The 26201-nt window shown below is 42.1% G+C and overlaps 1 protein-coding gene across 2 annotated transcripts in view; it reads right to left on the bottom strand.

Moving 5' to 3' along the window:
- The window catches only part of LOC126259188 (sodium/potassium/calcium exchanger 3-like), a 273706-nt gene that overhangs the window by 14023 nt on the left and 233482 nt on the right, over nt 1-26201 (bottom strand). For both annotated transcript variants that reach the window (XM_049955771.1, XM_049955772.1), the window contains 2 exons: nt 13463-13633; nt 3761-3862 (listed from right to left, as the gene is read on the bottom strand). In XM_049955771.1, coding sequence (XP_049811728.1) covers nt 3761-3862; nt 13463-13633 — 273 coding nt within the window. The remainder of the gene's footprint in view (nt 1-3760; nt 3863-13462; nt 13634-26201) is intronic.

Here is a 26201-nt window from a genome sequence, read left to right as displayed (position 1 = left end):
AATTCTCGCACTTGTCAGCTCTTGCCGTCTTCGGAATTGTGTGGATGATGCTTTTCCGAAAGTCAGATGGTATGTCGCCAGACTCATATATTCTACACACCAACGTGAATAGTCGTTTTGTTGCCACTTCCCCCAATGATTTTAGAAATTCTGATGGAATGTTATCTATCCCTTCTGCATTATTTGACCGTAAGTCCTCCAAAGCTCTTTTAAATTCCGATTCTAATACTGGATCCCCTATCTCTTCTAAATCGACTCCTGTTTCTTCTTCTATCACATCAGACAAATCTTCACCCTCATAGAGGCTTTCAATGTATTCTTTCCACCTATCTGCTCTCTCCTCTGCATTTAACAGTGGAATTCCCGTTGCACTCTTAATGTTACCACCGTTGCTTTTAATGTCACCAAAGGTTGTTTTGACTGTCCTGTATGCTGAGTCTGTCGTTCCGACAATCATATTTTTTTCGATGTCTTCACATTTTTCCTGCAGCCATTTCGTCTTAGCTTCCCTGCACTTCCTATTTATTTCATTCCTCAGTGACTTGTATTTCTGTATTCCTGATTTTCCCGGAACATGTTTGTACTTCCTCCTTTCATCAATCAACTGAAGTATTTCTTCTGTTACCCATGGTTTCTTCGCAGCTACCTTCTTTGTACCTTGTTTTCCTTCCCAACTTCTGTGATGGCCCTTTTTAGAGATGTCCATTCCTCTTCAACTGTACTGCCTACTGTGCTATTCCTTATTGCTGTATCTATAGCGTTAGAGAACTTCAAACGTATCTCGTCATTCCTTAGTACTTCCGTATCCCACCTCTTTGCGTATTGATTCTTCCTGACTAATGTCTTGAACTTCAGCCTACTCTTCATCACTACTATATTGTGATCTGAGTCTATATCTGCTCCTGGGTACGCCTTACAATCCAGTATCTGATTTCGGAATCTCTGTCTGACCATGATGTAATCTAATTGAAATCTTCCCGTATCTCCCGGCCTTTTCCAGTATACCTCCTCTCTTGTGATCCTTGAACAGGGTATTCGCTATTACTAGCTGAAACTTGTTACAGAACTCAATTAGTCTTTCTCCTCTTTCATTCCGTGTCCCAAGCCCATATTCTCCTGTAACCTTTTCTTCTACTCCTTCCCCTACAACTGCATTCCAGTCGCCCATGACTATTAGATTTTCGTCCCCCTTTACATACTGCATTACCCTTTCAATATCCTCATACACTTTCTCTATCTGTTCATCTTCAGCTTGCGACATCGGCATGTATACCTGAACTATCGTTGTCGGTGTTAGTCTGCTGTCGATTCTGATTAGAACAACCCGGTCACTGAACTGTTCACAGTAACACACCCTCTGCCCTACCTTCCTATTCATAATGAATCCTACACCTGTTATACCATTTTCTGCTGCTGTTGATATTACCCGATACTCATCTGGCCAGAAATCCTTGTCTTCCTTCCACTTCACTTCATGACTAGAGCTAGTAAAACCTGGGCAGAGAATGTGACTCAGTTGCCCCTGTCCTGTGTGATACTGAGTCACAAAAGGAGCAGAGGAGCGCTCCTCTGTGGCAACCCAGTGGGGATCAATCAGATGGAATTACCATACGTGATTTTTTGCATGGAAGGGACTTCTTGGTATGGAATGGGTAGCAGCCATTGAAGTAAAGGTATTGTTAGTGCTCGGTACTTCTGATGTGGACGGAGGTACTTATGTAGCATTCTCGAAGTGGTGGCCAACATCGAGGCAGGTGGCTTGTCATGCTGAGGAGACCAGGTGAGGTGAATGGGAGAGTTGCTGAGGTTCTGGAGGCATGTGGACAGGGTCTCCTCATCCTCAGTCCAGATCATGAAGATGTCATCAACAAATCTGAAGCAAGTGAGGAATTTGGGATTCTGCGTGGTTAGGAAGGTTTCTTCTCGACAGCCCACGAATACGTTAGCATAAGCGGGAGCCGTGCACGTGCCCATTTCTGTACTACAGATCTGTTTTTAGCTGACAGCTTGAAAGTAGAGGTAAATGTGCATAAGAGTATGGTTGGTGATAGTGACTGAGAAAGAGATTGTCAGTTAGGAGTCAGTTGGGCATTGGGAAAGGTAGTTCTCAGTAACAGCAGCAAGGCCTTGGGCATTAGGGATGTTAGCGTAGAGGGGGGTAACATCAGCAGTGATGATCAGGGCATTGGATGGTAAAAGAACAGAAACTGTGGAGAATCAATGGAGGAAATGGTTAGCGTTTTTTATATAGGAGGTAGGTTACAGGTAATAGGCACTGTAACCAGCAACAATGGGGCATTTTTGGCACTTGGGTTCATGTACTTCAGGAAGCATGCAGAAGTTAGGAGTGCAGGGAGTGGTAAGGGTGAGGAGAGAGAGAGACTCAGGGGAGAGTTCCTGGGACAGACCAGAGGATTTGAGAAGGGACTGTAGATCTTGCTGTATTTCTGTAATAGTGTCACTGTAGCAGGGCTTGTAGGTGGACATGCCTGACCACTGGCGGAGTCCTTCTGCCAGGTAATTCCCGTGCTTCATAAAGACAGTGGTGAAGCCTTTGCCAGAAGGTAGAATTATAATGTTGGGATCAGTCTTTAGATTGTGGATTGAAATTCTTTCTGAGAATGTGAGTTTGTTATCCATGTTGAGGAATCTGAAGAATGATGGTGAGGCAAGGCATAACGTTAGAAAATTCTGGAAAGTTATTTAGGGATAATTAGGAATCAGTGGGGGTGGATCATGGTCAGATAGAGGAGTAAATTGAGTTAGCTAGTGTTCAGTATTGGTTTTGGATTGAGTCTGATTGGTAGCACTTGTGGTTAAAAAGTGTTTCCATTGTGGGGAGTGGGAGGATGGAGAAGGTCTTTAACACAGTGAGGCCTTAGCACCCAGAGATGAGAGTAGCCATCTGTGTGTGATTTGTGCATGTGTGAAAAATGTGATTCTTCTACTCCTGATGAAAGACTTAGCCTGAAAACAATATTTCTAGCATTCTGTTTCATTTTGCCTGTTTGTGACTCAAAACCTCATTTATGTGGTGAGTACAAATCCAACCTTTCCTTATTGTTGTTATTCAAAAGTGTTAAAATGTAGTGCGTTGGCCAGAATTTAAAATTAAAAACACGACACCAATCTCTAGAGGTGTATTTTCAGTTTTAAAGTCTGACCAATTTACTACATCACAGCAATGTATGAAAAAATAAACATTAGACTGTAACCCAAATAAGTGTATTTGATGGGTTATACTATGTTCACTATAAAATGCGAATAAACCAAAATCTGTGTAATAGGGACGACTGCCAAAGCAAAGAGGTGTTTTAACCAATGACAGCATGTATAGTAGATTGTTGTCATTCATAAAAGGTGTGGTACCTGTTGGTATGATTGGTAGATGGACTATCAACAGCTATTGCCTACACGTCAACAGGGTTGCGAAGGGGTAATAGGTAGGTTCGTTAAAGTTTAACACTGATTTGTTATTTATGCTACATCTTCCCTACTACTACCTGCTGTTACCACCATATGTACTTATTTCCTTTTCCCTCTTCCACTTTTGTATTTGTCTCTCTCTCCTAACTAAGCAATAGCTTAAAACTTCCCCAGTAAATGAACTGCTTTTTCATTATATGTCTGTCCCCCCCCCCCCCCCCCCCCATTTCAAATGCACTTCTTTTGACAACAAGTACATAGAAGCTCCTCTTCTGTCCCATATAATATTACCTAAATATGGCTATGACATGGAGAACAAAAATTGGACACTAACCTTGTCTCGTAACAATGATGCTTGACATTGCTTCTGGAAGACTAGTACCAATAGCTAGTAGTGTCAGTCCCACAATGGAATCTGGTATGTTGATTGTGTCTCCTGTAAATGAAAAAAGGGAATGTCAGAGATACCCATTAACATATGCAGTGTCAGATAAATGATGTTTGAACATCTTTAGCCAAAAGCAGCAACGGGGTTTGTATTTTGCTGCTAGATGTCAGTCATTATACTTAGTGTGCTCCTATTCAGGTAAGTTGGCGGATCTTGGAATAGCTTTTGTAAGGACATCATTACAGAGTATTGTTGGTTTATGACACAGTTTCATTTGCTGGATGATATTCTTAGCATGTGCACAACCACTACCCCCCCCCCCCCCCCCCCCACACACACTGTATCACTAAAAAGATGAAGCTATAAACTGCATAAAGGCACTATGAGGTGAGATGACATGGTCACTAATTGCACCCAAACACTTTTGTATGTCTTGACCACAGTATTTATTCACTTATAAGGCCTAGTGCATTTTGGCTTTTGCTATTTTCAAAGGAAGAAATACATAATATCATTCACATGAATTAAGCCAAATGGATCTGTTCAATATGGCTACAAAGTATCTAGTCAGTCTACAGTGAAGCAGACAATGGCTATTGACTGAGGCAGTATGAGGGTGGATCCAGTAGTGGAAACAACCATTTACAGTTTAGATGTATCCTTGTAAATGAACAAGAAGAGAGCAGATTCTGTAGTACTAACAGTAGTATTAGTAGTTGGGAAATTGGTCAAGGGGTTTTATTGTAGTTTTGAAATGTAGGAAGCAATTGTAGTATTAGGACTTTTTAAGTATTAGCATTCTTTTATAAGTGCTAGGAATAAATAATATATACATTTATTATTATGCATGAAAATGTTAATTTTGTGGCCTATTTTAGCTTCTCAGATAACAGACTGTAATTATGAAAAATAAATAAATATGTCAAACATCTATCTTTCCTTTCCTCATTGGACAGCATGCAGTTTTCAAACTATTTGCTCATATAACACCCGTGTTTCACTTTTGTTTGTTAGTACTGGCAATATATACTGGTCACAGATTTTCCTTTTAATGTACATTGGAAAGATACTAATGAATACAGTATTTAGTTAACTAGAAGCCATATTTTCCCCTGCTTATTTCTTTACCTGTCCAGTTTTATCTTTTTTACACTATATTCATCTGTTTCACTTGTTTTGCATTTTTGAGATATTCAAATGTATTTTTGTGTATGTTTACAAAGTTTTTATCCTCTGCAATGGGTGCTTGCTCCTTCTATCTGTGCCAGTACAGAAAACTTCCCTATCCCTAACCACAACCCAGTCCCACATACTGTTCCTCCAATGTTTGTTAACTCATGGAATTTCCCCCAAACTGCCTGACCATCAAATTACCCACCTCTGGCTGTGGCAAGATCCTCTATCTGTCAGATTCTACCAGTTCATAGCCCTGAACAATCTAGTCTTCGAAAGCCATATAAATCAGGCTGAAACCTCCTTGCGATACTCCTCTCCATTCACAAAATTCTCCTGGTCTACAATACCAAATTCGTGCATCCCATCTACAACTAAATCAATATGCACAATGCCATCTCAAAAAAGATCACTCCAGACTGGTGACCTCCTACTCCTGCCTCGGACTACCATTATCCACCACCTCTACAAGAGCCTCTATCAAACCTCCCTTGCATACCCTCATAGCAGCCAAACCCTGCCTCGCAGAACTACTACACGTATCACACTCTCACAAACTCTCTCTCATTATCATACATAACCCAGAATCTAAACAGACGGTCATGAACCTGTCCTACAAAAGCCACAGTCCCACAGAAGTATCAGTCCCTTCTCAATACCTTACTGCTTGTCCCAAACACAAATGCAGTCAGTTGTTAAATATCTTTTCTCCTTCTCCCGGTCATTACAGTGGAAATATTTTTTTGCCACCAACCCTACCAATCAGACCGAATCCAGTACCAATACTGAACTCTGTCTGACTCACTTTACTCCTCCACCCAACCGTGATCCACCTCCACTGCTCAAAAATAACCCCCTATTTCAAGAATTTCCTAACCTCAAACCCTGCCATACCAGCTTTCCCAAAAACTCCCACCATGAAGACCAACTTACATATGCAGAAAGAACCACAACCCACCATCTGAAAACTGATCCTAACCTTACAATCCTATCTGCCAACAAATGCAAACCTGTTGGAGGGACTCCTCCAGCTGTCAGATATGTTCCCCTACAAAACATCCCAAAATGAGCCCATTACTGCAGCATCAACAGTCCTTCATCAAATGTCTAGGTCCATCGAAGAACCTTCCCCTGAGTGTGTTTCCTCCTCACCCCCACCACTCCCTATCTTCTGTCCTCTACATGCTTCCTAAAGTACATAAATCCAACCACCCAAAATCCTCAATTGTGGCCAGTTACTGTGCCCCAATGAGAGAATCTCAGCCCTTGTGAACCAAAACCTTCAGTCTATTATCCATAACCTGCCCTTCTATATAAAAGACACCAACCACTTCTCCAGCAACTCTCCACAGTACCTGTTCCTTCAACATCCAGCACCCTGTTCACTACTGTCATTGCACCTCTCTCTACACTAACATCCCCAATGCCCATAGCCTTGCCACTACTGAACACTACCTTTCCTAATGTCCAACTGACTCTGAACATACAACCTCCTTCCTGGTCACCATCACCAATTATATCCTCACCCATGATTACTCCTCCATTGAATGCATTACCTACATACAAATCTGTGGCACAGCAGTGGACACCCACATCACACCATTCTATGCCAACCTATTTGTGGTTCAGATTCATTAATGACGTCTTCAGAATCTGAAATGAGGGTGAGGACACCCTATCCACATACCTCCAGAACTTCAACACCTTCTCCCCTATTCGCTTCACTTGATCCTCCTCAGCCTAACAAGCTACCTTTTTCAATCTTGACCTCCAACTCAAAGACAGTACTGATGTAAGTATCTTTGTCCACATCAGACCTACCAACTAACCAACAATACCTCCATTCCAAGAGCTGCCACCCATTCCACACTAAGAAGTCTCCTCCATACAGCTAAACCACTCATGGTTATTGTATCTGCAGCGGCAAACAATCCTTCTCCAAATATGCTGTAGTATCACTTCATAACCTGAACTGTCACTTTGGCCTGTGGGAGTGCAGCATTGTAAATAATATTATTGGCTTGTTAGTGTTCAGTGATTTTTAACACACTTGTGTATTCTGTGACTTTACTAATGATTTTTTTCTCTGATAGTAGACTTGACTACGGAAGGACATATTTTCAAAGCAGGTGTAGTTCTATTGTTAAAAAGGAAATGACACCTGCCACTGCTGTGAGATATAAGAAAAGATTAATTTTTGTCAGTATACGCACCCATCTTAAAAGGTAAAATTTTTCTCATTTTTGGAGTGAATATTATGCTCATCTTTCCTCTCCTAGTAATTACGATACAAAGTGCAAGCAAGCAGAAGACTTAAGATTTTGAATGCTATGTAGTACTGTGTGATCCCTGTTTAATATCAGGGTCTCTTGGAATGAACAGATTCTTTTTTGTGAAAAGCAAAAATTTGTAAAACTTTCCCTACCTACACAGACTATCACAGTTGTTCAGAATCGTATCCGCCTGACTCGCTCTTCAGTAACAACGTCAAACATTTTTCAGAGCAATATTATGACGCGGATCTTGAAAAGTTGTTTCTTATGCTGGCTGCTAAGAAGAACATTAACCTTGAGTGCACTCCATTGCACTCTGGAGAAAAGTGAAAAATTAATAATTTACCCTTTTTCAGCCAAGAAGACAGTAATTAAGATCCACAGCACTAATTATTTTATTTTTTATGAAAAGGTCAGTTTCAATTTTCACATTAAAAAGTAACACCAAAGGACAGATTTATTTAAATCATTTAATACTAGGAAGGAAAGAGGACCTGGTAAGAGTAGGGAACAGTAATTACAATTAATTTTGTAGTGGAAAGTTTTGAGGCTACCTGTCTGTCTGTTCTTTTTACTCTTCTCAGGAATACTTAATAATTTTTCTAGTGGCAAAGGGAATGTCATTAGAATGCAAAAAAGGGTCTCACTGAAGTCTTTTCAGACTGTTATTACCTTCCCAACCTTGTCCAGAAACATAACTTCCACATTTTGTACCCCCAGTCATCTACCATCCATCATATACCCACCATCCAACCACAAAAAACCACCCTCCTCATGGTTCAAAGACTGGAGCAACTGAGTCAGTACCACTTAGGACTGGAACAACTGAACAACTTTCTCCCCCAGGGATTTCATCCACCTCTAACCATGCTCAGGAATGAGAAATATTCCACCCACCCTTTCCACAGTGGTATTCTGCTGACCACTTAACATATACAATATTCTTGTCCACCTCTATTCTAAACCTGCACTCAACCCCTCACCCCCTGCAATAGAACTTACCCAGAAACCATGGGTTGTGCAATTGATGGGGTGGCTTGCGTGCCTCAGCAATACAGATAGATGTACCGTAGGTGCAACCACAGTGGAGGGGTATCTGTTGAGAGGCCAGACAAGTGTGTGGTTCCTGAAGAGGTACAGCAGTCTTTTCAATAGTTACAGGGGCAACAGTCTGGATGATTGACTGGCCTGGGCTTGTAACATCAGCCAAAATGGCCTTGCCATGCTGTGAACAGCTGAAAGCAAGGGCAAACTACAACTATAATTTTTGCCGAGGGCATGCAACTCTACTGTATGGTTGGATGATGTGCTATCGGCTTGGGTACAATATTATGCAGGTAAAATTAGTCCCCCATTCAGATCCCCCCAGGGGGTAAGGTGGGGGACGGCAGGGAGGGGGATACTCAGGAAGACATCAGGAGAAACAAACCTGGTGTTTGACAGAGTGGAGTGTGGATTGTTATCCCTTAATCAGGCAGGCAGGTTAGAAAATTGAAAAAAGGGAAATACATATGTTGAAGGTAGATATGGTGGCAGGAGGAACAAGACTTCTGGTCAGGTGACTACAGGGTTATAAATACAAAATCAAATAGGGGTAATTCATGAGTAGATTTAATAATGAATAAGAAACTAGCAATGTGGGTAAGCTACTATGAACAGCACAGTGAACACAGTATCAAAGCACAGACGGACATGAAGCCGAGACCCACCATAGTAGTACAAGTTTGCACACAACTAGCTCCACAGATTATGAAGAAATTGAAGAAATAAATGATGATATAAAATTAATTATTCACATAGTTAAGGGAGAGGAAAATTTATTTGTGATGAGGATCTGGAATTCAATAGCAGGAAAAGGAAGAGAAGTATAAATAATAAGTGAATATGGACTGAGCAAAAGAAATGAAAGAGGAAGCCACCTGGTAGAAATTTGCAGAGAGCATAATTTAATCATTGCTAACACTTAGTTTAAGAATCATGAAAGAAGATTGTATGGAAGAGATCTGGAGATATTGGAAGGTTCCAGATTGATTATATAATGGTGAGACAGAGAATTTGAAATCAGATTTTAACTTGTAAAACATTTCAGTGGGCAGATGTGGACTCTGAGTGCAATACAAGGTTATGAACTGAAGACATTACAAAAATGTAGGAAATTAAAGCTATGGGACCTGCATAAGTTGAAAGAACAGGAGGTTATTGAGAGCTTCAGTGCAAACATTAGCCAATGATTGACTAGAACATAGGAAAGGAATACAATAGAAGACAAAAGGATAGCTTTGAGAGATGAAATAGTGAAGGCAGCAAAGGATCAAACAGGTCAAACTGCAGGGCCTAATAGAAATACTTGGATAAAAAGGTGATATTGAAATTAACTGATGAAAGCAGAAAATATAAAACTGAGGCAAATGAAGCAGGTAAAAGGGAATACAGACATCTTAAAAATGAGACTGACAGGAAGCACAAAATGGCTAAGCAGGAATGGCTAAAACATCTGTAAGGTTTTAGAAGCATGTTTCACTAGAGGAAAGATAGATGCCACCTGCAGGGAAATTAAAGAGGCCTTTGGAGAAAAGAGAAGCAGCTGTATGAATATCACATGCCAGATGGAAAACCAGTACCACACAAAGAAGGGAAGGCTGGAAAGAGTATATAGAAGGTCTATACAATATTATAGAAATGGAAGAGGACACAGATGAAGACGATATGGGAGATACGATTCTGCGATAAGAATTTGACAGAGCACTGAAAAGTCATAAGTTAAAAAATGGCCTATTGAGTAGATGATATTCTGTCAGAACTATTGATAGCCTCGGGGGATCCAGCCATGACAAAACTCTTCCATCTGGTGTGCAAGATATATGAGACAAGTGAAACACCCTCAGACTTCAAAAAGAATGCAATAATTCCAATTACAAAGAAATGAGGTGCTGACAGGTGTGAAAATTACTAAACTGTCAACTTAATAAGTCATGAACGCAAAATGCTCACACAAATTCTTTACAAAAGAATGAACAAACTGGTAGACACCAACCTCAGAGAAGATCAGTTTGGATTCCAAAGAACTGTAGGAACATGTGAGGCAACACTGATCATAAGACTTCTCTTAGAAGATAGGTCAAGGAAAGGTAGACCTACAGTTATAGCATTTGTAGACTTAGAGGAAGCCTTTGACAATGTTGACTGGAATACTCTCTCTGAAATTCTGAAGATAGCAGTGGTAAAACACAAGGACTGAAAGGCTCTTTACAACTTGTACAGAAACCAGACAGCAGCTATAAGAATTTAGGGGTATGAAAGGGAAGCACTGGTTGAGACTGAAGTGAGACAGGGGTTGTAGTTTATCCCCAATGTTATTCAATCTGTATATTGAGCAAGCAGTAAAGGAGCCTTTGGAGTAGGAGTTAAAGGTCAGGGAGAAGAAATAAAAACTTTCAGGTTTGCTGATGACATTGTAATTTTGTCAGAGACAGAAAAGGACTTGGAAGAGCTGTTGAACAGAATTGACAGTATGTTGAAAAGAGGATACAGAATGAATGTCAACAAAAGCAAAATAAGGATAATGGAATGTAGTCAAATTAAATTAAGTGATGCTCAGGGAACAAGGCATTGAAACTAGAATATGAATTTAGCTATTTGGGTACCAGAATAACTAACAGTTTAGACAAGAAGAGAATACGAGCTTTGGAAATGTAGTGCTACAGAAGAACGCTGAAGATTAGATGGGTAGATCAAACCGCTAATGATGAGGTACTCAATATCATTGCGAAGAAAAGAAATTTGTGGCACAACTTGATAACAATAAGGGAGTAGTTGACAGGACACATTCTGAGACATCACCAGTTTAGTATTGGAGGGAAGTATGGGGAGTAAAAATCATAGACGTAGGCCAAGAGATGAATACAGTAAGCAGATTCAGAAGAATGTAAGTTTCAGTGGTTATTCTGAGATGAGGAGGCTTCCACAGGATAAATTTGTATGGATAGCTGCATCAAACCAGTCTTTGAACTGGAGACTACAACAACAACAGAACTAGAAGCAAGACCTGGCCAATATATTGTTCCACCTACTCTAGCCTTGTCACAGTCATCTCTCACCCCATCATCAAAGCCGGGGACACCTGTGAAAACAGTCATTTGATCTACCATCTCAGCTGCAACTACTGTGCTGCATTCTACATGGCCATGACCACTAACAAGCTGTCTGTCTGTACGAATGGTGACTGCCGAACTGTGGCCAAGAGACAGCTGTGCCACCCAACACGATGTACTTGACTTCCCGGACTGTTTCACAGCCTGTGTCATTTGGATTCTTTCCACTAATACCAGCTTTTCGAATCACACTGATGGAAATTCTCACTGCAACATATCTTCATTCCTGTAACCCCTGGACTCAAACTTCGTGAATCCCTTTCTTCCACCTGCCCCTTTACTTCCCCAATCCCAATGCAGTGTTACACAGGCCTTCTTGCACACCAATCCACTTGCACAGCCCTTTCCCCTTCTCCCCCACTGTTGCTCACCTCAGACATAATGTAATTGCATAGATAAAAAAAAATCTACTCACAAAGCAGCAGCAGGATAACACACATATAAAAGGTATTAAAGTTTGCAAGCTTTCAGAGCCAGTGGCTCCTTCTCTGGCAGAAGAGTTGAAGGGGAAGGAAGAGGAGTGAAGGAAAAGAACTGGTGAGATTTAGGAAAAGAGATAGAGTTCAGAAAAGTTGCCCAGAACTCCGGGTCGGGGGAGACTTACCAGGCTGGATGAGAAGGAGAGACCCAGGATTTTGGGCAACTTTTTCAAATTCTACCCATTTCCCTAAACCCCACCAGTCCTTTCCCTTCATCCCTCTTCCTTCCTCTTCAACCCTTCTGGCAGAAGAAGGAGCCACTGATTCCAAAAGCTTTCAAACTTTAATACCTTTGTTACGTGTGTTCTCCTGCTGCTGCTTGGTGAGTAGATTTTTTATCTATTCAATTACATTACATTTTCAAAAACTGATTATTTTCATTGATATATTCAGCTCATATGCAGCTGCAGTTGGGTGTTAGCATCTGGAGACAATAGTGGCCATGTGTGTGTGTGTGTGAGTTGTGTGCATTTGTGTCCTTTGTTTTGTCTGCATCTGATAAAAGGCTGCCTCCTCCCTTCTAGCTCAGATCAGCTGCCCCCAGGTCAGATCCCTTCTAGTTCTTGATCAGTAGAAGAAATAGTCAGTTATTAATGTTTTAAGTATTCCTTTGCTGTTGACCCATCTCATCTCAAATATATGCAAAAAGTGCACACCATGATGTAAATATATGACACAGGACTTTAAAAGCAAATGTACAAATACTAGATGGATACAGAGAAGTACTGAGTAATTGGATGTTTACTTCTAAAGTCCTGTGTTGTATATTTACTTTCATGGCATGCACTACACATCTTAAGTAATGCCTAATGCAACATGGTGGCTTAAACTATTTTAGCCCTTCATCCATGGAGACTGTAAAAAAAAAAACTGATGATTCAAATATGCATTTTATACTGAGAAGTTACACTAAGTTACATGTTTAAATTCTTTTAATAAACTTCCAAAATCTGATCAGTCATATATTACAAAATATTTAAAGTTAAGGTGCATTATTAGAACACCCGTTCTGCAAGGTTTCACAATATTTTGGAATAAGCAAATTTGATATTCATTTTTAGGAGTACTGATAAAGAGGTAGCACAACATTTTATGGTTTTCTGTAAAAATACTCCTCTTATCAACTGTGTCTATACATGAAACTTATTCCACTGTAAATGGTTAATACATAATCTTGAACCACATTAATTTCATTGTTATCACCATAAAGAAGATCCACCAAGTTGCAGATAGGCTCAATGAAAAGACTATTACACATTATAGCTTTTGGCCAATGCCTTCTTCAGCAAAATACACACACACACACACACACACACACACACACACACACAGCAATTCAAAGACTCATCTTTATGATGAGCAGCAATCTAAACTTTTTCTAATATTGGTGATATTCAAACCTGGTGTTTCCATTGTTAGAAATAATATTTAGACATTTAAAATTCTTTTTCTTCAGTCTCAACAATAAATTACTTTGACTGGCATATTCTACTACTTGATTTTTGTGTGGTAAAACAATTTACAGTATAAATAAATATTGGAGACAACTTATAATTTTTTGTAAGTAAATACCTATGACAGTAATCATCCAGGTAGCAAGGTATGAAGTAACAGCAAGCCATGCAATACACATAATAAATGTGATGGGATAGAAGCTTTCCCAATGTTTTTGCTGGCAGTTTGGAATTGTCAAAAACAGAATTATTTGTGCTGGTTTCATGATGAAGTTACATACTCTTCCACCTATAAACAAAAGTAAACAAATAAACCGTCAATGGACTGACAAGATACACTGCTGTTTAGTATTCAAATATTTAAATCAATGCTTCACTTAAAGAGAATGCTTCTTATTAATTTTAATCAAATCAAATCAAATCAACTTAGGGTGATTCTTTGCACCATTTACAAACTCTAAGGTTTGATTGATGAGGGGATATGGAACAAAAAGGTCAAATGAACTTATGTCCAGAAATGCATGGTTTCCATGCTAGGAATCATTTACTCAGTCATACATTGTTGCAGGGATTGTACCATGCAATCAACATTACAGTACATGTTGAAAATGGTTTCCACGTGCTTCAACACATGCATGTACACGGCATAGCATTTTCTGTCACACATGTTCACACCAGCCAGGCTCCATCTGAACAGTGTCAAATGCAGCACGAATTAGCTCCCCCCACAGGGGGCTCCTGTCTTGGGAGTATGTGGGTGGCAACCACATGGGCCCTTAGCTAAGCCTGGCATTGCTTCCACTTACTTGTGTCAGGCTTCTCCTGTTTCCATTCCTATCCGGCCCCCCTCGGCCAACTCTTGGTTTCTTCGACCCCAACGGTATTAGGTATCCGAGGCCCAAGGGTGTCTTTCACTTTCCTCTCTAGTATCTATTACCTACCCTTCGACCCAACGGCGAAGCGAGCGGAAGAAGAATCTTATATCCCAGGTTCTCAACGATCGTCGAGGCGGAAGAGGTCATGCCAGACGAACTGGCTGTAAAGGCGACGCTCAGCCATTATTGAGCTCGCGGCAGTTCGTTGCAGTTCTGGTACCGGAAGTCACATGTCACATACATATGTGCCGTGATGAATTGTTCCAGAATCATAGTGTGTGGGTCACTTCCTCGCAAGCTGTAATCCACCTTAAACAAATTCACGCAAATGGCAATTTCTCCTGTCATTTGCCTGAACCGTGACAAAGGAAATCTCAGGAGAGAAATGAAAACTCGGATATGAGTATCAGCCGACGACGACGACGACGACCATGCTCCAGTGTCTCCACACACGGAAGGGGCTCTGCACACACGATACTTTTGAAATGGCCCCCATAACCAGAAATCACATAGATTGAGATCTGGTGAACGAGCAGGCCATGTGACTGGACCCCCCATCTGATCCATTGACCAGGTAAGACATGTTTGAGATGCGTCTGGACATTAATAGTGAAATGGGTTGGAGTACCATTGTGTAGCAGTCACATAACCCTTCGAATCATTGATGATACTTCTTCCAGCAGGGGAGGCAAACTCATCCGCAAGAAACGCCTATACTTCTGACCTGTTAGGCAATGTGGAAGGAAGACTGGTCCCAGAATATGGTCGCCAATTATCCCGGCCCACACATTCTGGCTGCACTGGTGCTGATGATTCGCTATCACTATACAATGGGTGTTCCGCATACCATCCCACAGATAACTGTTACGAAAGTTGAGGATACCACTCTGCATGCAGATGGCCTCACTGTGAGTAGGATGGATGACACAAATCACAGAATTGTGGCTGCCTTGTGAAGAAACCAGTGACAAAACTACTCCTGATGTGGAAAGTTTGTTTCTAGTAAGCCCTGTACATGCTGTATGTGATAAGGATATTAACAATTGTCATGGGGAGTGTTCCACACAGTTGTCTGGCTTACACTGTACTGGTGGGCCAACTGCCTGGTGCTGACATGGCAGATGCTTTCCACAATGTTAATCACATTTTCCTCGGGTACGTCCTTCACGATTTTCTGCTTCCTGAAACAACCCTGCATCAGACAAACAGTGAAACACTGTTGCAAACGTTGAATGCTGTGGTGGTTGTTGGTGAGGATAGGTCTCCTGATACAACCTTGCTGCCCGCCACCCATTGCCATTTGCCTTTCTGCAAGTAAACACCATGTTAGCAAGCTGTCGATTCAATTATAGAACCACTGCATACAATGCTGTATCACATCCATCACAAGGTGAGTCAGGAGGAGAAGTGAGTTGGACACAACATTACCAGCTATCAGGGCAGGAGAGGGCACTAGGGCATGACATATGGGAAACAGTAGCAGCCTCCAGGAGGAAACAACGCATACTGTAACTGTGTCTGCCTGGTTCAGTGCATATTAAACTGCAGTCTCTGTAACAAAGTATCATTGAATAAGAGTTTGTACACAGTGGAAAAAATCACCCTTACTTATTTATACACAAGAAAATACTTATTAATTCAAAGTTTCATTGTGTGAGACATTACATTTAGGTGCACTAGATATAACATTTCTACTGTGAAGGTTTGGTCTTACCAACTAAATTTTATATACCTGGATGTCGGGTCATCAAATGGAGAACTCGTGTTTTGAAGTGAAGAGGAAAAATTCCAGAATAATGATGCGAATTTACACATAATAAAAGATCTTCATCACATTGTACACATAATGTTTCATTTCTTAGAGCAAAAGGGGTAAATATTTTTCATCAAAAACTACCACTGACTCTCTTTATGTGATTGGTGAATGCATATCTCTTAAGTTACGGTATATTCACCTATTAAAAAGTAAGTAATATGTGAAGAGTTGGGCTACTGGGCACATCGTATTTCAAAGTGATGTAATTTGTACAAACAGCTGCATTGAAATGTGTTCTCTCTCATCTGAAATGTTGTTAATAATACATTTATGTAATCATTCAATCATACATGATGGTCCATAAATGTCATCAAAACAGAGAACTTAAGAGGTGTGAAAAAATTCAGTCAGTACAACAACAGGCAGAAGCAGCCATTACAGACCACTCCTGTGATATATAGACCACTAACAAGTAATGTTAATTGACTCCTATTGGTCCATAAATGTCATCAAAACAGAGAACTTAAGAGGTGTGAAAAAATTCAGTCAGTACAACAACAGGCAGAAGCAGCCATTACAGACCACTCCTGTGATATATAGACTACTAACAAGTAATGTTAATTGACTCCTATTGTTATTTATAGGAATTGCTTCTTTTTTAAATGTGTTTTAAAATTCATGTAAGGGGCCAATGCTGAAGAGTATTCTATGTAAAACTGAATTGGGATTCCGTTTGGGCTGGTGACTTATTTATTCTCAACTCTTTCAGTTGCTTCTCTAAGTCAGGGATGCTTATTACTATGCCCTCTATGCAGAAGTACGTGCAACAGCCAAATGACAGTATGTCTGCACAATCCTTCCGAGTAAATGATTTCTTAAATGTGGAATTTAAAACTTCTGCTTTCCTTTTGCTGTCTTTTGTTGCCACACCAGCCTGGTCAATGAGTACTTTCGGCCCGCTTAGCAATTTTATGTAGGACCAAAATTTTCTCAGATTCTCACCAAGAACTTTTGCTAAGGTATGATGATGGTAGTTGTTGTCTTGCTTCACACATCAGTCTTTTTTATAGATGTATGAATTTCTACAAATTTTGCCTTTTGCCATTTCTGCATTGTTTTTTGACCCCCAAAAGTGCAACAATCTCTACTTGCTCAGCATTTTTCGAATTTTGTTATTAAACCACAGTGAGTGTTTTCCATCCTTAATGCAGTTACTCAGCACGTACTTCTCCAGAGCATGATTTACAATTTGTTTAAACTTTGCCCATTATTCTTCTACATACATCATACTGGAATTAAATGATGTCCATTCATTGTGTAAGTATGATGTTACCAACTACTTATCTGCTCTTTCCAGCACAAGCACTCTCCTAACCTTGATGGACTTATTAATTTTAGTTACTGTTGCCACCAGGATTACTAATCTCTGTCTATCTGTTGACACTGATGATAAGGTCTGGCCTGTTTGAAAGTTCAGGAACTGTGTGTGGGCTGTCAAACTAGCTGCTCAAGATGGTTTTTGGGAAATTTTTTCAAACTATTTCACAAGACTGTATGTTTGTACCACCTCCAACGAATCCACAGCCGTCCCAGTCTATACTTGGTAAGTTAAAGTCACCTACAACTAATACTGCATGGTCAGGGTATTTCCATGTGACTGAGTGTAGTGTAGACTATCTTTGAGAGCTTCCACAACTGTTCAGCAGAGTCATGTGGTCAACAGAAATATCCAGTCATTCATTTGAGGTACCTAGGACCATCAGTTATGTCCAGATAACTTCACATGATTTTGACCTCAAGAGACACAATATTTTTGTCAACTGGAAAACACACTCCCCTTCTTGTGCCATCTCAACAGTTTTTTCAATATACTTTCCACACATCATTAAATATGATGGAGTTTCGTACTTTTATTTCATCCAGTTCTTGGTTCCAAGAATAATTTGAGCATGATGACTTTCATGGAGGGCATAAATTAAGGAACTTTGTTACATATGCTTTGGCAACTTACTGTTAAAATTTTGATGCTGGAAGTGTCTTTTGTTTGTATGCAGTCTAATTTTGCTCTCTTTGTATGTATTCACAAGTATTCATCAGAGGACCTCGAACTACTGCCTAGCTTAATAATCCCCCGAGTGCATTCCACAGGTCCTCTGCTACTCATTTAGCTGCTTCCTTTGTGCAGTGCAGCTCTGGTCTATCAATGGCAGTTCTATAATCCCACCATACGTCACAGATCCAGCAATCTGCTGCCAAGACTCTAATAGACTCAACCAGGCCTCTAGTTGAGACCCTCTTCTCAGCTCCAAACCAAAGGACTCTGGGACTCTGATCAATTCTAGGAATGATTCTGCAAACTGAGTAAGGCTACCGGTCTTCACCACTTCATCCAGCTGTTCTCTGTATTGGGAATGGCCTCAGAAGCCAAGCGACATGTGTCACCAGTGCTCACATGAGTCACTGTTTGCAGTTGACTGCACCCTGCACCATTAAGAAGGCAGGGCCTCCTCCAAATCTCGGATGAGACCCCCAGCAGACATGCCGAGCACACATTGGACTTCTATCCAGACCTGGGTGCCATTTCCCTAAGAGGCTCCTTAATGTTGCTAACACTGGAACTTCTGATAACCGGCAAACATGCCTCCCATGTTAAGTGCTTGTCCTCTAGATGGAGCTGCAGTCTATTAGTTGTCCTTTTCATTAACAACAAATACTGTTGGGAGGAAAAGATATTGACGTATATGGGTGGAGGTCCCATGGTCGCTGAAGAAATTACAATATGGTCATTTACCAACAGGTTTTTATTTATTCATTTATTCCATGTGATCTGATGGTACACAGTGTATTACAGATGTCGGAAAATATCAGTTAACATTGTTAACATATAGTATCCTAACGTATATATTTTAATCTAGATCAACATGTGAAAGTAGTATTGCATGCATGAATTATTCAAATTAAAAAGAAAAAAATGTTCCCTTTTTCTGTTAAAATGACAGGACTTATATTGTATCGTAAATTATCCTTGGATGGATAAAGAACTAACTAACTCTTAAAGAGACACATTAAATTCAGTTTCCTCAGTCTGTGATCAGAAATGCTTCTACCAAACCAGAGTGCATTCTTAATGCAGGACATGATTCACCCAGGGTTATACACAACAGAGAAGATCCAAAAAGCAGACAGAAGGATATCTGCAATCGCCATACAAGAAAATTTCCAACTTGGAAGAGAAATTAACATTAAGTGAAAGCTGCACATTTTGAGATAGTGCACTTTCAGCTCAGCCACAATATTTACATACTGAGTAGATTTAACTTCTGCTGTCTGTTCTGGAAAGTCTGCAAAATGCCCATGTCCAGTAACTTTTTTGTTGAACCCCACAATATTCCAGACACTAACTTTTTCACACATTACATAGGAGGTGCTAAATGGTGGATGTCACAGGATGTCTCACACACACGCACACACACACACACACACACACACACACACACACACACACATCCTCTGTCCAATTGGCATGTTAGATCATAAAAATCCTGAGCTCACTGGAGGGCCCTGCTCATAATGGTCCAAACCTTCTCAGTTGGGGAGAAGTCCAGTGACTTTCCTGGCTGTGATAGGGTTTGGCAAGCATGAAGACAAGCAGTAGAATCTCTTGCTGTGTGCAGGTGGGCATTACCTTGCTGATGTACACCCAGGATGGCTTGCCACGAACGGCAACAAAAGTGGGCACAGAACATTGTTGACGTACCACTGCACTGTAAGGGTGCTGTGGATAACAACCAAAGGGGTCCTGCTATGAAATGAAATGGTACCGCAGACCGTCACTCCTGGTTGTCGGATCATATGGCGGGCAACTGACAGGTTGGTACCCCACTGCTGTCTGTGGCATCTCCAGACATGTCTTCACTGATCATTGGGGCTCAGTTCAAAGTGGGACTCATCACTGAAGATAACTGCACGCCAGTAAACCAGATTCTAAAAGTAGGTCAGAGACATGCCTGGGGATGCCCCATACAGTGGTGGGATACAGACCTGACTGTCGCCAACCGTATGGCCTGACAACCAGCACTGATGGTGGCACCCATACAGCACAGCAGTAAGTCAACAGTATTCTCCAATTTTGTCGCCCTTTGTGGCAAATGGTCCTAGGCTACATTTCAGCAAGATAACACCTACCCACACATCGAGAGAGTTTCTACTGCTTGTCTTTGTGCTTGCCAAACCTTACCTTGCCCAGCAAGGTCACCAGGTCTCTCTCCAACTCAGAAAGTTTGGAGGGTTATGAGCAGGGCCCTCCAACTAGCTAGAGAATCTGATAATCTAACATGCTAATTGGACAGAATTTGGCACAATATCCCTCAGGCCGACATCCAACAACTCTGTCAATCAAGGCCAGGATGAACAACTGCTTGCATAAGGGCCAGAGAGGACCAACATATTATTGATCTGCTCAGATTATGAAGCTATTTATCTTGAATAATTCACCCAATTTTCCTGAAACTGTAATAATTTGTGATTACGTAGGCTTTCCCAGCATAATAACTCATGAAAGTCTCTTCGGGTTTGCTGCCGGATCCTAAAAATCAACCATAACGTCTAAAAATGATGGGATGCTTCCATTTTTAGATGTTATGGTTATAAAAAACCAGATCCTACTTTGGGACACAGTGTTCACCGAAAGCCAATGCACACGGATTGGTATCTGCATCCTAAGATTTGTCATCCACTACACCAACGCAGTGGCAGTGGCGTCCTCAGAACTTTGGTACAGAGAGAATATACCATTTCCGACACGGACAGCTTAACCGAAGAACTTGCGCATTTGATGGCTATTTTTAAGGAAAATGGATACTCTGAGAAGCAGATTTGTCGGGCTATGGAGTTTGGAACATCTCCAGAGGTGTATGAAGAGGAACATAGATTGGTGGCCTTTCTTCCTTATGCTGGAGGCTTATCGTTTAAAATTGGACGAATTTTAAGGAATTTTAACATTAGTAGTGTGTTCCGTGCACCTTCTAAGATTAGGGCACTGCTCGGCTCTGTGAAAGATGATTTCGGGCTTAGGAAACCCAGTGTGTACAAAATTCTGTGTCAATGTGGGAAAGCTTACATTGGCCGTTTGATTTGCACAGTGCATGACAGGTGTGTGGAACATCGCCGTCATACGAGGCTAGAACAGCTGGAAAAATTGGCAGTAGCAGAACACTGCTTAAGTGAGGGACACAGTACGAAATTTGATGAAACTGTGGTAGTTACCAAGATTTCCGGTTTTTGCAACAGTGTCTATAAAGAGGCGATTGAAGTTAGTTTGGCGGATAATTTAATCAACAGAAACAATGGGTTTCCTCTTAGCAAGACGTGGAATCCTGTATTATCTAGCATCAAAATTTGAACGTTCTTCAGTGCGGCCCTGAGTGCGATATATCATTGTCAGCAGTGTTCCACTAAGGGTAGCGCCATCTCCCTGTCTTGGCGCACGGGCGGCGCATGCCCTGTGTACTGAACGGTGGCCCATATAGGACGTCGATTTGCAGCCTGGTGTCAGTTCTCAGTGGGACTCATCAGCAGAAGCAGCATTTTCCTGCATACGGTAACCAGTTGGATCGTCGAAATACCGAGTCAAGTTGATTTTAGGATCTGGCAGCAAACCTGAAGAGACTTTCAAGACTGTAATAATTTGTTTGGCTGTACATGCAAATCACATTTATCGATTTCCATCCCATTTGGATAATTCCTTCGTGATGTGTCATATATTTTCTGTTTCCAGTTGTGGCCTTCCATCTCATTAATTGTCATACCGCCAGGAGAGCAGGGTGCTGCCCCTCAGTACCCACATCCAGTGATGCCTGTGGGCTGAAGATGACACGGCAGCCTGTCGGTAGCATTGGGCCTTCGTGGCCTGTTTGGGCAGAGTTTAGTTTAGTTTAATTGAGTTCTTTCCTTACAAACCTTTTACTGGAGTTGATCCTAAAACATTTGCTTAGTATTTTTAAGTCATTGTTTAACTATTTTCAAGGTAACAAAAATCAGTTTTACAACACAGGAAACACTCATTACACACTTTCTGATAAATTAAGGTATGGGGATGTAGAACCATTGGCTCTACCCCCCAATAATATCACTGCCCTATTGCAGCAAGAACAACTGTATCTTTGCCAAATCAGTTCTCTGTAGTGTGTGCTCTATGCTACATGCATTGTGCATACACTGTGACAATAAATATGTAAGAATAAATTTATTCACAGTATGTGATGGGAATGCGAGTGACTATCTGTCATTATAATTACCACACACGCTCCCCACTACCTACAGTGGTGACCCTACTACTTTCTTTTCAACCATGCTGCGAAATACCAAGTTATACTTGCACTGGCATGCCACCGATCACCGTGGGATACAAACTTCAAGCATCGAAGAACACACCCCACAACGGAGCTTCATCGCCTGGCATCACACAGACGATTTATTTGTGCATCTATTCGGTGTTCTTGCTGATTTTAAGATGATACAACAAGTGCAATTGTGGTTCTCGAACGATCGAGACTGTTCCCTTTGTTTCAGCAACCGCAGAACCGAGGCATCGTGACCTCTCACCAAACGGATGAACACACTAAATCACAAAGCCTGTCACTCCCTTAAGTAACTGTGCGACATCAACAGTGACCGTACACAGTGAACAATGGCTGCCTGCCACCATCCCCACCTCCTACCCAACCAGTGCTACTAATATATCGATCAGTGACAGTGTTAATGAACTACACAGCACTCATTTTCATGCTAACGATTCAGCGTGTACCGACATTCCACGTGCAATGTACCAAATCGTGGACGCCCTACAGAGTACCACAATTATTGACAATAACTACCATAAACTACTGCCTTCCACTGCAGAGAACCGATATTTACGGCTTATTGCAGACAAATCCATCCTCCAAGTGACTTTCCTGTGCCAGACCATGTTTTTCCAAGGCCTACACCTGAACTTTATGTTCCACACAATACCGTATGTCACCTGGGTGACATCACACTTCTTACAGCCACGCCGTGACCCCGTCACGACATCACAATGACATCACACCGACAACAACTGCGCCGTGCTCCGGGCCACGCCTACCACGTGATGTCACTCGACAAGCGGGCACACCACGTCTACCTCTAACTATGCAGGCTCTTCACACCTCGCAACCACAGCATATCAATATGGTGAGCCTGACCGCAACTATGAACCACACACCACGGAAACACTAGGAGTACCTACAGTAGCTGCCGCGTTGCGTGACCTACACCGATGCACCGTCTGCCACAATTGCCACCAACCAGGATCCGTCGACTGCACTGCGTTCCTCGGTATCCCACTACAATGCCATCCTCCGTGATACCCATGTACCAGCTGTGACACCTGCACTGTCCTGTGATAATCGGTCACAACACCCACATTACCGACACACCTACCCCGACAACCACGTCAAAATGCCAGCTGTGCTTCTATCGGCGCCACCAGACGGTGTTCACAAACTCGCACCGTGTACTTCGCACGATTACGACAACCTCATACTGGTCCTGGCCACTCGCCACCAGGCAGATTACCACTGGCCACACACCAAGTTATGTATGCTGCCGCTACAAGTTGACTCTCCAAAAATATGGTTCGCACTCTGTGAGTGCACGATGCAGTCGGCCAGGAACACAGATGACCGTGACAAGTTTTGGTGCTTTTGAACCACCTCCACACCAACACTGATCTTATCAGCGATCTCTTATTGCACACATCAGCCACTGACAGATACGAGAGATGATCATACTACACTGCCTGTCACGTTCACCTGAACAACAACTCCACCTACTGACTGCTGAGATGTTTCTGGGCCACGACACCCCGTCAGCGCTCTGGTGCAGGTTACACCTCTGAATCGACACAAATCTCTTACCAGATCATGCTTGCTGGTCATTATGGCATCTAAGGCTGCCTGAAAACATATAGACAGCCATGCTAAAGCAGGAAGACAAACCGCTGGAAACTCAGTTACACCTTGCCGAATGGACGCTTGCCCTCGTGTAACGCCACTCCTTGATAAACACTCACATTGACACCGGCATCGACGTCAACACCGGTTGCATCTACAGCCAGCCCCGGCCAGTCTGCACACCGGATGTACCCACAGAGACCATCGTGCAGTGCTCATTGCACAGTGCCCGGCCAACCGACAGGTGCTGAGCTATTCCAACCTTAGCCGAGTCCTTCCACGTCACGCCCACAGCAATGCTGCTGCGAGGCACCCAACAATCAGATACCACGACTGACCCAGGTGGTGCGTTTGTTGCAGAGTGTAAACAACCACCCGACGCATTCGTGCCTGGCCGTCGACCCGTGCCTAACCGTTACAACAACTCAACTGGCCAGGATGCTCCATCTACTCAGCTGCTGGTTCCATGCACGCTTCGTTGCAGACATGCACCGCTATCATCCATCCTGCAGCTACCCAAACTAGTACATCAGCTTGACATAGGCACATCAGGTCACTACTCTGCTTCAAGCTGCCTCACTATGAAACATGACAACACTCATATCCCGCATCCACATTCTAATGGCACGTGGCTCTTCATCTAGGACAACAATCTTAGAGTGTACTTCCTAGTTGACACGGGTGCCGACATTAGCTCATTGCCACCTCAGCTGGCACTTAGAAAACTTACACCATCAGCTATACAACTATGCACTGTGAACAATTCAGTGAGTCCCATGATAGGCACAGCCTCTAGCACAGTTCAACTGTACAACCACACCGTTCGTTCATGGACGTTTCTCATGGCCAACGCCGTAGAGCCAAAGTTGGGAACAGATTTTGTGAGGCATTATAATCTTCTGCAGAACCTTGGTAGGGCCTTACTGCTACATTGTGATGGCTGCATGTTGATCAGTTGAGTAAACAGTGACCACCTACCAACAGACGAGACTCTGCCGCCTGTTGCCCCTGGACCTGAATCAGTACTGGACCTCACGCTAAAGTGCCAGGCGTTGTTCAAGGAGCTTAAAACTGCAACTAATGCATATACTGATCTTCCCTGCACCACTACCAACTCATGAGCAGGTAACAAACACCTTTGCAATCGCTGCTCCGAGCTCACAGCGCAACTGCACATCACATAGCAACAGCTGTCTTCGCACCAGCAAAAACGAGAGCTGCCGCCTGAGACGCCACCAGGCCTTCAGAACCACAGGTCAGTCCAGTGTCTCTTTCTTCTGGTGATGATGCTCCCATGAGCGGGCTGCTTGAAAACATTGATACTGATCTCACGAGCAGGTCAAGTGTGAACAGTGATATCGCCTTCACAAATGGATCATGTGCCTCACATGCTACTCCATATCAACTCCATAAAAAGATTAACATTGTATGCGATAGTACTGTACATGCAGTTAATATCACCCACAGCCTACCAGTCCGACACTGGCCTCACCACCTCGCCCCTCACAAACTAAAGGCAGCCACGCCCACGATTGAGGAACTGTTATGCAAGGGCACTATCAGGCCATCAGACAGTGTGTGGGCCTCACCAATTACTATGAGAATGAAAAAAGATAAAACGTAGCACCAGTGTAGGGACTATAGACATTTGAATGCATGCACCATCATTGATAGCTACCCTGTGCACAATATTCAGGACTTCTCTCAGGTACTGGCTGGTGCAACCATCTTAGTGTGATCGACAGAAAAAGAGCTTATTCGCAGATCACAGTGACCAAGAAGGACATCCCAAAGAGGTGATAATAATTACACTGTTTGGCCTATTTGAATTCCTCTTTATGCTCGTCAGACTAAAGAATACAGCCCAGACATGGCAATGGTTCATTGACGGCTTGTTTTCTGCCATGCCCTTTGGCTACTGTTACTTGGACAATATAATTATCTGCTCATAAACAGCTCAAGATCATGAGAAACACCTCCAAGCAGTATCTGACAAACTAGCAGAACATACAAGCAGTATCTGACAAACTAGCTTAACATGCTGCTGTGTCAATGAGAACAAATGCCAACTCCGGCAAAAATATGTTACATTTATAGGCCATCTCATCGATGTTTCAGGCATCCACCCCATCTCGGGAAAGATAGACCAAATCCCTAACCTACCACCCCCAACAGACTATCAAGAGTTGTGCCGTTTTTTGGGGTAATTAATTTTTACTCACAACATCTCCCACATACTACAGAATCACTTCT

Source organism: Schistocerca nitens, chromosome 5 (assembly GCF_023898315.1).
Source record: "Schistocerca nitens isolate TAMUIC-IGC-003100 chromosome 5, iqSchNite1.1, whole genome shotgun sequence".
Lineage (NCBI taxonomy): Eukaryota > Metazoa > Arthropoda > Insecta > Orthoptera > Acrididae > Schistocerca > Schistocerca nitens.
This window is presented reverse-complemented; position numbering and strand designations above follow the sequence as displayed.